General features: G+C 33.2%; 1 protein-coding gene across 1 annotated transcript in view; it reads right to left on the bottom strand.

The window, feature by feature from the left end:
- LOC133206143 (guanine nucleotide-binding protein G(o) subunit alpha) overlaps positions 1-14,041 on the bottom strand; it is a 32,487-nt gene that overhangs the window by 16,065 nt on the left and 2,381 nt on the right. Inside the window, exons 3-5 of the mRNA XM_061342076.1 lie at positions 5,943-6,084; positions 2,116-2,276; positions 1,188-1,316 (exon numbers count right to left, since the gene is read on the bottom strand). Of these exons, the coding sequence (XP_061198060.1) occupies positions 1,188-1,316; positions 2,116-2,276; positions 5,943-6,084 (432 nt within the window). The remainder of the gene's footprint in view (positions 1-1,187; positions 1,317-2,115; positions 2,277-5,942; positions 6,085-14,041) is intronic.

The raw sequence follows: 14,041 nt of genomic DNA, 5'->3' as shown, positions 1-14,041 counted from the left end.
CGCTGGGGGGGGGGGGGGGGCATGGTTTCATCATTCAGAGGGTAATAGTATTATTTAACCAATGTTTCTCGACGAATAAGATTCAACTGATTTACATGAAAGCATAATAATATTAAGAAATACTTTTATTTCAAAATGTTTCACTGTCACTGGGTATCAGTATACAGGATTGTTTCATTTAGCCAATTTGCCGCGTGTACTTTATAGAAATACCAAATTACATAACATATGGTACATTATATGCGTATGAAATAATACCATATGAATACAATAACATGTTTGCATATTTCAAGTTAACTTCTTTAATAGGATTGTTTATAAACAATGTATTAAGATATTTTATTATATGATAGAAAAACTCCTAGCTCTCTGAAAGGCTGAGATCCCGCATTGTAGAAAAAATTCTACACCATATACATGCATTAACCTGCACATGACCTTCCAGGTGAAAATAAGGATTTCTTTTTTCTACATTGAACTAAAAGTAGATTGAGAACTTCCAAATTAATAGAATTAATTTGAAAAGTTATTAAACCTCCACTCAGGTGAAAATAACATTCAGTCGTATAGAATGGAAGGTGGAGGTGTCCCCCCCCCCCACACGTTTTTTGAACGTAAATCTCCTCCTCCTACTCTCACTTTTGATACAGAATAGTAAATATTCCCTCCTACATTAATGGACCCTAACCACCCCCACCCCACTCCCGCAATGAGATATGGGATTTGGAGAAGTTTCTTATTTTGAAAGGATCGTCAAAGAATTTTTCAAGTAAGTTTTACTTTCCTTATAATACCTCCCCTGTCCAAATTAATGCCATATGCCAGACATTTTATTTCTACATCGCACCAAAAATAGATTAAGAAATTCCAAATTAATACCACTGGTTTTATTTATTTTAACTCGTTTCTTTCGCTGCATTTTGCTAGGACTTCAGCAAATGTAAACAAGAAAGATGACATGGTTTGCTTGAGGAGTTTGATTTAATCATTGAGCCATTCAGTACAATGCATGAGGATAATATAATGATTTAGCCATCCTCCAAATATAATATCCACCTCTCTTTCGGACTTGGTGAATATTGTACTCCTCTGGTAGCTAAATCATCGTAATGACCTTAAAAACAGCAAAAATTGTATAATAATCAATGTAAAAAAATAAAATAAAAAAAAACCCAAAGAAAACTTACTTGAAATTTAAATTTTTAAAAGAGAAATGAACTTCCACAATCCCAGTAGTCTTTACTCTGGTTCGTAGTATATCTTGTTCAGTGGGCATGTAATCCTTGGCTCCTAAGCGATCTAAGTCATCTAGAAAGCTGTAAAACAGTTAAAAACCACTCAAACGGGTTACATAAAATGCTGCATTGCCACACAATGCTGAAATTCATTTCGAAAGATAAATAAATACTTAAAATTGGAAATTTGAAACGCTGCCTTAAGATTTTTTAGTCTGCATTTTTCTGTTTTAGATAAACATTTAGGACCATTAACACTATACAATCGAAGATATCTTAAGAACGGACTTTAAAAAACTATATATAATAATTGTTATTTAAGATACAGAGCTTTCTGATTAAAGACGTAAGGTAAAAATAAGTTTCCGAAGTCTTTTTTCTTCCTATGACTCACTTTTTCACTAGAGAATACACAGAAATGAAGAGGATGAGAATGGCAATATAAAGATCGCTCTAATGCTTTTCACTACACTCTTCTAACATATGTTGATGTAGGCATTAACGAAATAAAGAGGAGAGATGTTTCTTGTCAGAAATAAATTATTTATTAAAGCTGTACTGGAGAGCGCCACACTTTCTGTAAAATAAGACTTCTAGCAATAGAGCACTGTGTGTTCTGCATTCTCCCAACACAAAACAAGTGGTTGCATTGGTTCGTATCTATATTTATCATCTTTCGATTTAATTTACATATTACCACATGCTTCTCTAGCAAACAAAATTTTACGATTCATTGACTATATATTTGAGGTATTTTTAACATAGTTGCATTGGACAATAGTAATACTATTGGTATCTCCTCATAAGCTTCTGTATGTGCTAATTTCTTATTGTTTTGATGTAGATTGAGCACTGCCTCCGGGCATTTTTTGTTACTTACTATTTTGCAGAATCATTAAGTTGGTACTCGTTAGACCGACCGAAGCACTCCTGGACTCCGGTATCCGTCCATAGTTTTTTCATGGCCGCTAGAAGTTCCTCGGAGAACGGTTCCGTGTCCTCCATTCGAGATATAACATCCAAAACGATTTTTGCGTCTGACTGTAATCACAAAAGAAAAGAAAATAGGTTACAAAAACTTCCACTGTAATATAATGGGATTTTCTCATTGAATTTAAAATAATCACATGTTTTTCTTGATGTCCAATATAATTGCATATTTCGTTTGCCGAAGATATACATCTCCACAAACTGAAATATTTTGTTCATTTATCCGTATATTTTGCCAAAAAACACGTTTTCACGGTATATATTAGTAATTTTTAAAAAATGAAATGCCTATCTTCCGTCGGATTCTAACTATTGTAAGACATGGAGGTCTACATACAATTTCACGGAACAAAGATGTTTTATGCCGAAAATTTAATGAACGAACTAACTTTTCCCACGATCTCCGCACGTGGCTCGTACGTACATGGATACCTCGCACGCTAACCTCGGACGTGAACGGCGTTCAATCAATTCGCTTATACATCAAAAACAATCGCAGCTTCTCAGGCCTTTTTGGCAAGCGGAAAAACAACCTCGAATGTGTTATGTAGGTGTCATGACACCCCCCCCCCCTTTTCATTAACACTGAAATACCTGTAGGGAGACTCCTTATCTGTGCAGTCTCGAGCTTAACTTCATCGAATGTAAAGATATTACTTAAAATACACTGCAGAAGTGTCTATCACCTTTGTCTATCACATAATTTAATAAATAGGAAGCGACTCCATTTTGTTTAAAATTGTAACATCCGGTGATGTAAATATATTCGAGGTGTTTTTCCGAGCTTCCCGGAAAGACCCTAGAAGATACGAATGACATCCGAAACTCCTCCAATTATTACTGATTTGAATTCTGATTTTGGTATGCCCAACGATAGAATTCGGCTTTCAATTACTACTAATAGAGGACTGTAATCAAAACAAATATTCAAAGAGACATTAGACAAGACAGAAATTGTTTTTCGGTGAACTTTATGCAATGCAAAATATGAAATGAGTTAAAAGGTACTTCCGGCGGAGAAATGCATCGATTTGATATTCCTCCGCCAAACAATCTGAGGTTTGTAAGGAGCGAAGCAGCGTCAGCTGAGATCCATATGTGTGAATATGTTTGGTTTAATGCACTTGTAGGGCAAGGTCATATAAAGTTTTTAGAACTTTTGTCCGATCCCAATTGTAAGGTTTAAAGGCAATAAAATATATTCAAACCAAACAATCTGAGGTTTGTAAAGAGCGAAGCGGAGTCAGCCGAGAATTGCCGATTGCGTGTAAACGCGAATCATCTTCCTTGAAAGAATAAAATAAAAAAAAAAAAGATTGGACATCTTATAAAACTGTTAAATCAACCAATGAAGTAATTAAACATTTCAAATCGTGCAATTTCTACCAATCACACAGGAGAGGAAGTGCACAGTTTTCCAAGGACAGTAATATCTCTGCAATATACATACATATATAATATTTTTGTGATTCACTTAATGAAATTTTAAATCTACTGATGATTCTTTGTCGCAAATTAAAATGTATGATATGTTAAATGGAATAGCTCGTCGCGTCTTAAACACGAGTGAAGTGGGCCACAGCCAATCAAAAAATGCGACACAAACCAAAGCCAAATAAAGTGTATACAATTTCCCGGAAGTCAGTGTTTTCACTGACTTTTAAATTAAGCAGACATTTGAGTAAACATTATATATGTGAAAATATATTTTATCAATGCATAACCGTACACCATTGGTATGAAAAACCGTAAGTGATATAATGGGAAAGAAGGCACAGATTTTGATGTTTGACTACAGATCTTTTTAATTTAAATTTTATCTTCCTTCGAACGCGAGAAAATTTGGGTAAAATCATGAAATATTGTGATACAATTAAACAGAAATTTTAAATTATACTTTTTAAAAGTTACAGTAGAAGGCATTCACTCTTATTCACTCAAAGTAAGAAATTAGGCCAGAATAAAGTCGTTCTCTACACAACAGCTGCCAAAGACGGGTGCATTTACTCATTTATGATACATTTTTCTTTCTATAATTATTACGTCCAGGATTATATCTCTGTTCTGTGTTTCAAAAATCTACCAGACAAAATATTAATGTACTGACCAGACAGAAGGAGAAAAGAAAGAAATCATTTTATCCGAAGAGGAACCATGAAGTTTTTGGAATGTGGTGAAGCAATTGAATATGATTCAGAATTAATACATGAACAAAACCACGTTTTGTATCAAGTCTGCATGACACTGAATTAAAAATAATTTAATTTGAAATTCTCCCCCTCTTTTTGCTTAAAAGAATAAAAATAGAATGCTCCAATACTTGAAACTAGTATAACGCAGCTAATGCAGACTGAATATATATTCAAAAAAAAAAAAACAAAAAACAAAAACAAAAACAAAAAAAAAAACAGCACAAGCTGCAATACATACAGATTTGTAATAGTAAACGTAAATAATTGTATAACTGTAATAAGTCTTTTTGAGATTATATTAGCATTAATTATAAATTTTATTACTTCTGCTGGTTCTAATAAACTGTAATGCTTTCTATAAACATGCCACCCGGAAATACATCCAGCATAGCATCCACGCCCCGTCCCTAGTGTTCGCGCATGCTCTACACAGTGTTACCTGTGAATGAGGCCAACATAATGAATGATTTCTCGTTACTATAGTTACTAGTTGACATCTCCCGCGCATTCTAAAGTGTGCCAAGTACGCCTGGCTGTTCATTGATTTGTATATCAATAAATTTACGTAAGAAATCTCCAAGAGTCTATAGCAGACTGCAGAAAGGTACTCTGGAGACTACCTGTTGATGTACATATAAGTGTTATCCTATTTAGAAATTATGCATATACATAAGTTGAAATCTTTCCTGCACTGACGAGAATTACTTTCAATTAGTGAAAAACAAAACAAAAAACTTTTTTTTTTCTATCTGATTACATCCATTTACTGCTCTGCAGCTATTTCAGAACTATAGAATTCTGTTAGTGGTGATTCAGCATGTTCCTATAATGAAAGTGCATGTATATGTTATTTATCTGGGAATTGCGATCAATGGGGGGAAAATCTAAGAGGCACGAGAGAAGACGTGATTATATTTCAAACCTGCTAAATAATGAACGGGAAGCCGTATGTATGTGCAGCAAACAATCTGGTTAACCAATCCTATTTTACGAGGGAACACATGAAGCATATTCTGGTATAAACTGTCCTTCAGTAAAACAGACGACCACACCCTATTTACCTTTAAGTGTAGAGGAAGGAATATCGAAAAAATATCCTTAAAGTACATCTTTGATGCCTTTCATATCGCCTTTGTCCATATGCATATATATTCTACCAATCAATTTGTTTGCTACTGTCCCTGTACAAAAATATGCTGGGTTTATCAAGGCGTGTACTATGGTTTTGACTTTTATTTTTTCGAGATCTAAACTCTTTTTTTTATGCCAAACTCATTTTATCGTCTGCAGATGTATTAGACAAGGGGGGCTTTAAACTGTGTGTCGAGTGACGCCTCTTTGCACATTGAAATTTTACTAGATGTCTTAGGAAAGCATACTATACATGCAAAAGGGGCCATTCTTTTACAATAATCTTGCTTTTATTCCGACATGCTGAAAAGACAATGTTAATTCCAATAGAAAGAAAAAAAGAATCTTTTAAAAAATGGTAATGATCAGGTCCATTTTGCTTTAAAATGAATACCTCTCTTTCACAATCAGCAAAGTGGATATGTAGTGCCCCCATTGCCCGTATGATGGCTACTAACGACTGTATTGTATTGCTGTAAACCACGGGTTTATACTGTTTGTTGTCCTCCGGGGTGAAACCTCCCTCGTGGATAATTCTATAAAAATAAACCACAAATTACAAACAATATCAAACAGTAGTGTTTTTCAAATTTAGGAGATATTATAATTTTCACATTTACAGATTTAAAATATGATGCGGTCTGTTTAATATTGTGTGTTTTTTTTTAATTTGTAGGAGCAGGGGAACATAGGATTAGCAAAAGGTTTATGTACATGTAGGTAAATTGACTTTGTTTGCAAGGTCAAACTAGTAACGGTTTTATCAGGTTCTCCTGTCATATTGTAATTTTTGAATTTACCGGGTGGTAGTAAATACAAAAATTACAAGATGAAATGTTATATTGTAATTTTTGTATTTAATACCACCCGGTAAATTCAAAAATTACAATATGACACATCTCTACTCTTATCCACATGACGAACATTTGACTGAGAAACTCGTCTCTCTGATATTATTTGTCGACCTTACCATCATCATGAGAATATTATACCACCGCTGCTGTCAAATTAAACTGACCAATAGAGAATAAGTTGCAAAAATTTCGTTTAAAACACTACAAAAGTATATTTCTAATATTAATTGCGATATATATGATATACAACTTGCTATTTCCTGTCATCTCATTTTACTTCCGTCTATCACCACTCCTCCTATTTTTTTACACAATAAATTGCTATCTTAAATCATATTGACCTACTTATGAAATTATATTGTAGTTATGAGCAGATTTTACAGGTGAATCTAAATCAAAACTTTACAAGAAATCACAAATTTTGACAGGTTTTGGGAGTAAATATCACACAAAGGCGGTTAAAAATAAACAGCCCAATAAGATGTTCATTTGCAGTCTCCACGGACCTATATCAGCCTTATTTAGCTGCTATTTAGACAGCACGATTGGAGACCGGTTTTAGCGTTTTAATGTTTGCGAGGAAATATTGATTGAGGCCAACTCCATGCCCGGAGATCGATAGAGCAGCAGTTCTACTTCGCCTAGACACAAGTCCGTGCAATGAGTGTGTGTTGCTGTGAGATTTTTGTATTGAGCAGAACTACATGTAGTTGCATTTTCGATCGGAAGCCTTTCTTTTCGTTTTTCATCGAAACTTATGAATTACTTATGTTTATGTTCATATGAATCCTTTTGTCCTTTGGAAACAATATGATATTCTAGTGATAACGTAAATGCCAGAGAGGGAGCCTCAAATATACCATTATAGAAATGTACACTGTATATGACTGCTATAAAAAAGATTTAGAAGATTGTTGTTATACATGCAAGCCCATCAAAATAAATATCTATATATCTATATCTATATCTATCTATCTATCTATATATATATATATATATATATATATATATATATATATATATATATATATGACACGCTCATTCCAAGACGTTTACTAAAACAAATAGTGGGTATAATCGACTGCTCAAGTCGTTCATTCATAGTAAGGCTGCCTGTGAAAATGTCCCTCTTTTACAACGATAAATGAAAAAAAAAAAATGAAAATAAAACGCCGACACTTATCGAGCGGAAGGAAAAACTACACATGTACGCAGAATTATGAGATTAAAAAATACATTTGCATAATTCAATTTATTGACGAGTTTAGATCGTTATTTTGTTCAGGTTCAAGAATTATTACTATCTTGAATACAATCCCCCGCCTTTATCAAATAAAGTCATTCTTTGCTTTAATTCTTGGTATTACGTACATGAATATATGATACGTCATATAAACGTGTTATTAACGTCATATTTAAAAGACATAAAAAAATTTACACCATGCATAAAAGTTGTTAATAAAATATAAATTTAGATGAGTTACTGTTACTAGTTCACGTGACACCATTAAACACTGAAGTGGTTCACTCTGACGTGTTTTTAGACATGTACGTGTTGAGAAATCACAGTATGGGGGCAAATCTGTGAGATAAATCAATGGAGTTGTATGGCGTAGCTGAATAAGTCTTTCTGCATTTGTATCAAATCGATCCACAAAAGTTGAAATATATACATCTATTTACCGTGTATGATATGGGCACCGCAGAGATATCTATCATGTCATGTGCCTGACCAAAAGTCAAAGAACAGTGCATGTAGGAAATGCCCTTTCGGAAGTTTGTGTTTATTAAATTTAAGGTTAATTGGCAAAAAATACAATGACTATACAACTAAATTACACATAGCCTTTCTGAATTGTATTGTCAATTGCTGGATCTTAGATAATCATAAATGAGTACATATTAATTACGTCGGACACTAAAATAAATAGTTGCAAGTCCCAGAAAAATAAGACTTACCAGAGAACATTAATTGCACATCGAAGGTCTAAGCTCCTTTGCAGGGCTTGGTATTGCAAATGAAACATTTCACCCATTTGATAAAATTTTCAAACTAATCGCAATGGAGAGATAAAGTATTACGCATCTAACAATGTACATAATATTAATATCTGTACATCTATTAATTTGAAAAAAATTAAACAAAATGACAAAGTGATGCAGCCAGAAGTCTGACCATAGAAAAACTTCGGGAAAGTTAGAAAGGCCTGGAAACTATAAGATTCTACAATAACCGAGGTTCACCGAATAAACACACAATATACGGAACACCAAGTTCTCTTCACATAATTCTACAATTACACCAAAGTTTATCAAAAAGGCATTATATTCTCGTCATTTAATTCTTTAATAACCGGGTGTTCTCGAATGCCTACAACCTACATGTATAGGGCACCAGATCTCGAAACAAAATTCTACAAAGAACGTATACTGTCCAAAACTTACCGAACACCAAATTTCGTCTCAGATTTCTACAACAACCAAGTTTATCGAATGTCCATAACATACAAAACACCAAAGTTTTCCGGCATCATAGAAATCGGTTCATCGACCGCCCACAACTTGCATGTACATTAAATTCTGGTCACATACCGGTATTTCTACAATAACTGAGGTTTCGCGAATGTCCACGTGTTACAGGACACAAAGTTGTCGTCACAGAATTCAACAATAGCCGATGTTTCCGACATCGAGCACATACAACACACAGGAACCAAGTTCTCGAGCTCGTCACAGTATTCTATTCTAGTGTCCTCTACAAAAGCTTAGAATTTTTCAATTTTAACTTGTTTATGACAATTAATTGTTAAATACAAATCTTAAATTGAAAAAATTCTAATTTATTTTTAGAGGACACCATTAACCGATGATCATATCGAACGCCCATGTTTAACTTACAAGACATAGTTCTACAATAAACAATGTTTCTCGACTGCCCATATCTTACAGGACACAAAGAATTCTACAGTAATCGACGTTCATCGAACGGTCACAACTTTCAGGACACGAACTTCTCCTCACAGAATGGTACAATAACCAGTTTCCCGAATGCCCACAACTAACAGGACACCAAGAACATCAAAGTACATGTATTCTACAATTCTACAATGACAGACCAAGATTTACCGAAAGCCCACAACACACTGGACATAAGTTCGTCATATATAATTCAGAGATAACCGCGAGGTTCACTAAGTTTGACATATACATGTAATTCCACAATAAACAAGTTCCTCGAATACCCACAACATACGGGACAGTAAATTTGTAACATAATTCTACAATGACGAAGATTCAGTGAAAACCATAGCATGCTGGACACAAGTTCGTCACATCATTGCGATAACCCGAGGTTCATTGAATGCTCAGACCATACAGGACACCACGTTTGTCAGATCATTCTACAATAACCAAAGTTTATCGAATCTCCATAACATACAGGACATCAAGTTTGTTACATAAATTCTACAATCACTATCTCTGAGGTTCAGCGAATGCTGACAAAAATAAAATGGAGAAGTGTATCTATATTCATGTATGGGTTTCAATATCGACGTAGGTTTTACTACACTCAAAAACAGAAAAGATACGTTTCTGAATGACATTATCATGTTTCAAAAGAAGCTTTCGCCGCACTCTTATAATCTTATGCTTATCATTATGGTAAAAGGAAATGGTATCAGAAAGACACGCTGCACACTTTTCACAAGCACTTTGTGGCTACTTCGTTTCTATATAGTGTAAGAAATATAGTAAAGAAGGCCCAAACGAAGTTCATCAGACACTCGTTCTTTGACGATGACCCCTTTAACTAGCTGCTGCCTTCTCGCTATCATAAGTGTCTAGTAATTCTATCCTGAAACAGCTTCCTGTAAATTCTACTGTTGGTTACATTACACGGATCAAACTTCCTTCATACATTTAACAGCTTCATGTAAGTATTGTATGGAATAAAGCGCGTAAAGTATGAGAGTACATGACAAGAGAATACATCAGATATATGAAAGACACAGAAACGGTTCACTGAGGGCAGAGCACAGTCTGACAGTTCAATAGTGATGAGAAAATTTCAAAACCACTAAAAGATATCTTTACTCGTTCCAAATTCATATTTTCTTTTACATGATTCAATACAAAACACTGCCAATCAAGACGATTGCGTACAATTTAATAAAATAGAAAAGTGTTATGTTTGGACACAACATCCTCACGTGACTTATCTTCCTTTTTACGTCATAGTATTTTTTTGAGGGACCGATTCAACATTTGAATGAAATGTGCTGCTCTACAAAGTGTTTTTGTGCATATTTGTCTTTTTGCACTATTTTTTCTCCTATCTGTTTGTTGCACTCTGCCTTTTTTCAAATATTGTATAATATGGATATAAATTAAGTTTTACTCCTGTGTATAATTTAATTTTTTTGATTTTTTTCCCTGCATTTCAATTTACATTAGCTTTAAATTAATATTTTTAATTATGTACTACTTAATCGTTATCGATAATTTAATACACTTTGTTAATTTTTAACATTTGCAACTTTGACCTTCTTGGAGAGGACTTGTATAGGCATGATACCTGTTGTTCATTCAGATTATGTAATTGGCTTTACGAAATAAAAATATTGAAAATATTAAATTAAAGTGTTTACAACGAATATATATATATATATATATATATATATATATATATATATATATATATATATATATATATATATATATATATATATATATATATATATATATATAAAAATATAATGGCTCACAATTCCAAAAAAGTGAATTTCTGTGCATTGCAAAATAATGAAGACACAAATACTTCTGAAATAATAATTCCTTATCTAAATGTTTAGACTTGTTATTATTCTGAAATATTATATGTAAATTGTATATGCTGCATTTTAGTGTAATCTTGACAATTACATATGCAGCGAAAAAATATGTTTTTCCCAATATTTATTGTTTTATTCAAAATGCCAATTCGACGTTTTGATATTGATATTAAATATATTACAAAGTGAGATATACAAATAAATACATGTACATGTATCCCTATCATTATATTGTTGAGTAAACATGATTCGTCCGTTTTTGTTGCTGTCCATATCGAAATTTTGCGAACTCTGAACAAATTATTCTATTAGTTGAGGGTTGATAATGAAAGTTGATCATATCAACATACATGTAAGACTGTTGATCATATCAACATACATGTAAGACTGATCATATCAACATACATGTAAGACTGTTGCGTGCATTCTGAGCCTAAGATGGACAGAACCAATCCACAGTTTATACACATGTACGATTTATCAATCTGATCAAGAAGATCGTTATAGGCAAAAATTGTGTTACAAACAGGAAGTTTAGGATCATGGAAGTGGCTTATATATCACGATGATTATAACGCGGAATTTAAGAAGATGTATGTATAGCAGCATTATATAGCACACAATGTTATACATGAAATATGGAGATAACGAACAGTATTCAAGCTCTAAGTCCATTAAAACAATACAAATCGGGGGCAGAGCAAACACGGACCTCCAAAATCATCAGATGTTGGATCAGGTGACATGGAGGACTAAGCATCCCCTGCCGACCGGTCACACTCGCCGTGTGCTCCTTGTCATGATCGGGAAATTTATATGTTTTAGTTAATATGCATCATTTGTTTCTAGTCCCAGCATTCAAAAATCTGTTTCGTGTTTGTAATTTGAAAATTAACAGAACAAGCAAGAACAGAACTAAATGATACACCACTTTTTAAATGAAATGAAAAGTGCACGCCAAAAACAATGCCCAGTAGCGGGAAAGAGAGATAGTTATTTAAAAAATTAAATATACGGAACAGAGCGACTGTTTTTTATGCATCATCCTTCGTAAGCAACTTGAATATTGTAAACTGACACAATATGCAAATGATGGATAGATGTTCAATGTACTTTGGGAAAAAAAGCGCATTAAAATTTCCCTTCGTGGCCTCACGTACACAAGTGTCATTCATGTTTAGAAGGAAATGATAGCTATGTATAATGCAACCGGAAAGCGAAAAGATGCAAATGATTCATGTAGGAAAATTACAAAGAAACTTGACACACACAAAACAGTTTTAATAAGCACTTATAAATAATCCAGCAGCACAACATAATAATGTTGGGCGATTCTATAATGACATACAATGTACTAATCTACAAAAAGACAGATAATAACAAGAGGAATGTACTTTTTATAGTATGTGGCTAATTATTTAAAATACGAAATGTTGCTCCTCTGTGTATCCTCTGTATCATTTTTCGTCAACTGCTAGTATTTGGGAGACAATAAAAATGCAAAAGTTTCCGAGAAAAGTGATCTACATGTTACATCACTTCAAAATTTCAAAAGACATCCAATATCATTAACACAGGAATTTAACATCGTTCAGTACAATTCACTTCTTTCTTTTTCTGTGTCTGTCCACCTCGAAAAAGTGTCATATTCAACATTTTGAAGTTATTGGATTGGTGGACAAAGGTGTCATATTCAACATTTTCAATTTATTGGATTGGAGTACAAACACTATTTAAAACTGGCAACTTCTTAATTTTGTATTTTTCTCCATCCAGTAAATTCAAAATTTAGAATCTGACAAAGGTTTACAACCAATAGAAAACCAATAGAACGTCACCGGAAGTACAAGTCTGTTGAATATTTGAAAATAGTAGGAAGGGTATGCAAAACGCCCTTCACCTTTACCAGTTCCCTAAAATTAAGTCCTAGAACAATTAGTAAATATCAAATGTACTCAATTACATTAATATGTAACCATTACAGCTAAAAAGTGGTTTGTTGTTTAAACAGGAAAAGCATGATGGAATGTCACATGCTGACTATTTGTAATTCGAGATTCGCCTTTTTTTTCCACTTCATATGCAACGCAGACGTGACACACTTAGAACTGGAATCAAATCACATAGACGTTTGTGAAGCATACACATTTCTTCTTTCAATATGAACCGATTTACTGATGCAAACGCCTATCTGACACAAGCACCAATTCTCATGTTTACTATAGAACAGTTAAAGAAATAGCACGCCGTTGATTGTCGTTTACACTGCAATATAAGATTGGACTTGATAGACTTCAATAACTGTCAGCTAAAGTTATGTATGAATTAAAGGATTTTTAAAGGCAATTTTGAATTTTAAAAAATCGCAGCATTAACACAAAAAAAAATTTCACTTTGAGGAATTATTGACAAATATGTCAAGAGTAATTTTGCCAGAAAATTAAAAAAAACATTACTAAATACAGTAGAGCAAAGATTTTACTGTAAGTAACCAATCAATTTATTATTATAATTATGCGATACCTTTGCTTTTCGCTAAATAAAGATATCATCAATGAATGCTCAATATGAGATGGAAATTTAGGAACTAGTAAAATGATTAAAATTTGCAATATTACACCTCATTTCGTATTTCTGTAAAATCTTACACAAAACGAGTTGCTTTAGAGATAAATTTTGAAAGAGAAGAAAATGTAAATGTTGATTTAAATAAAAAAGAAGTCAATTATCTCCAACGTTCTCGCTTTGGTGACGAGCAATTTTACTTTTTTTTTTTTTTTAATTTTGCTTTTAAACCTTTAGAGAAA

This window comes from Saccostrea echinata, unplaced genomic scaffold (genome assembly GCF_033153115.1).
Source record: "Saccostrea echinata isolate AGI-Se365-2 ecotype Australia unplaced genomic scaffold, CSIRO_AGI_Sech_v1 ptg000054l, whole genome shotgun sequence".
Classification (NCBI taxonomy): Eukaryota; Metazoa; Mollusca; class Bivalvia; order Ostreida; family Ostreidae; genus Saccostrea; species Saccostrea echinata.
Note: the sequence above shows the minus strand (reverse complement) of the source record. Positions and strands in the feature narration are given on the sequence as shown.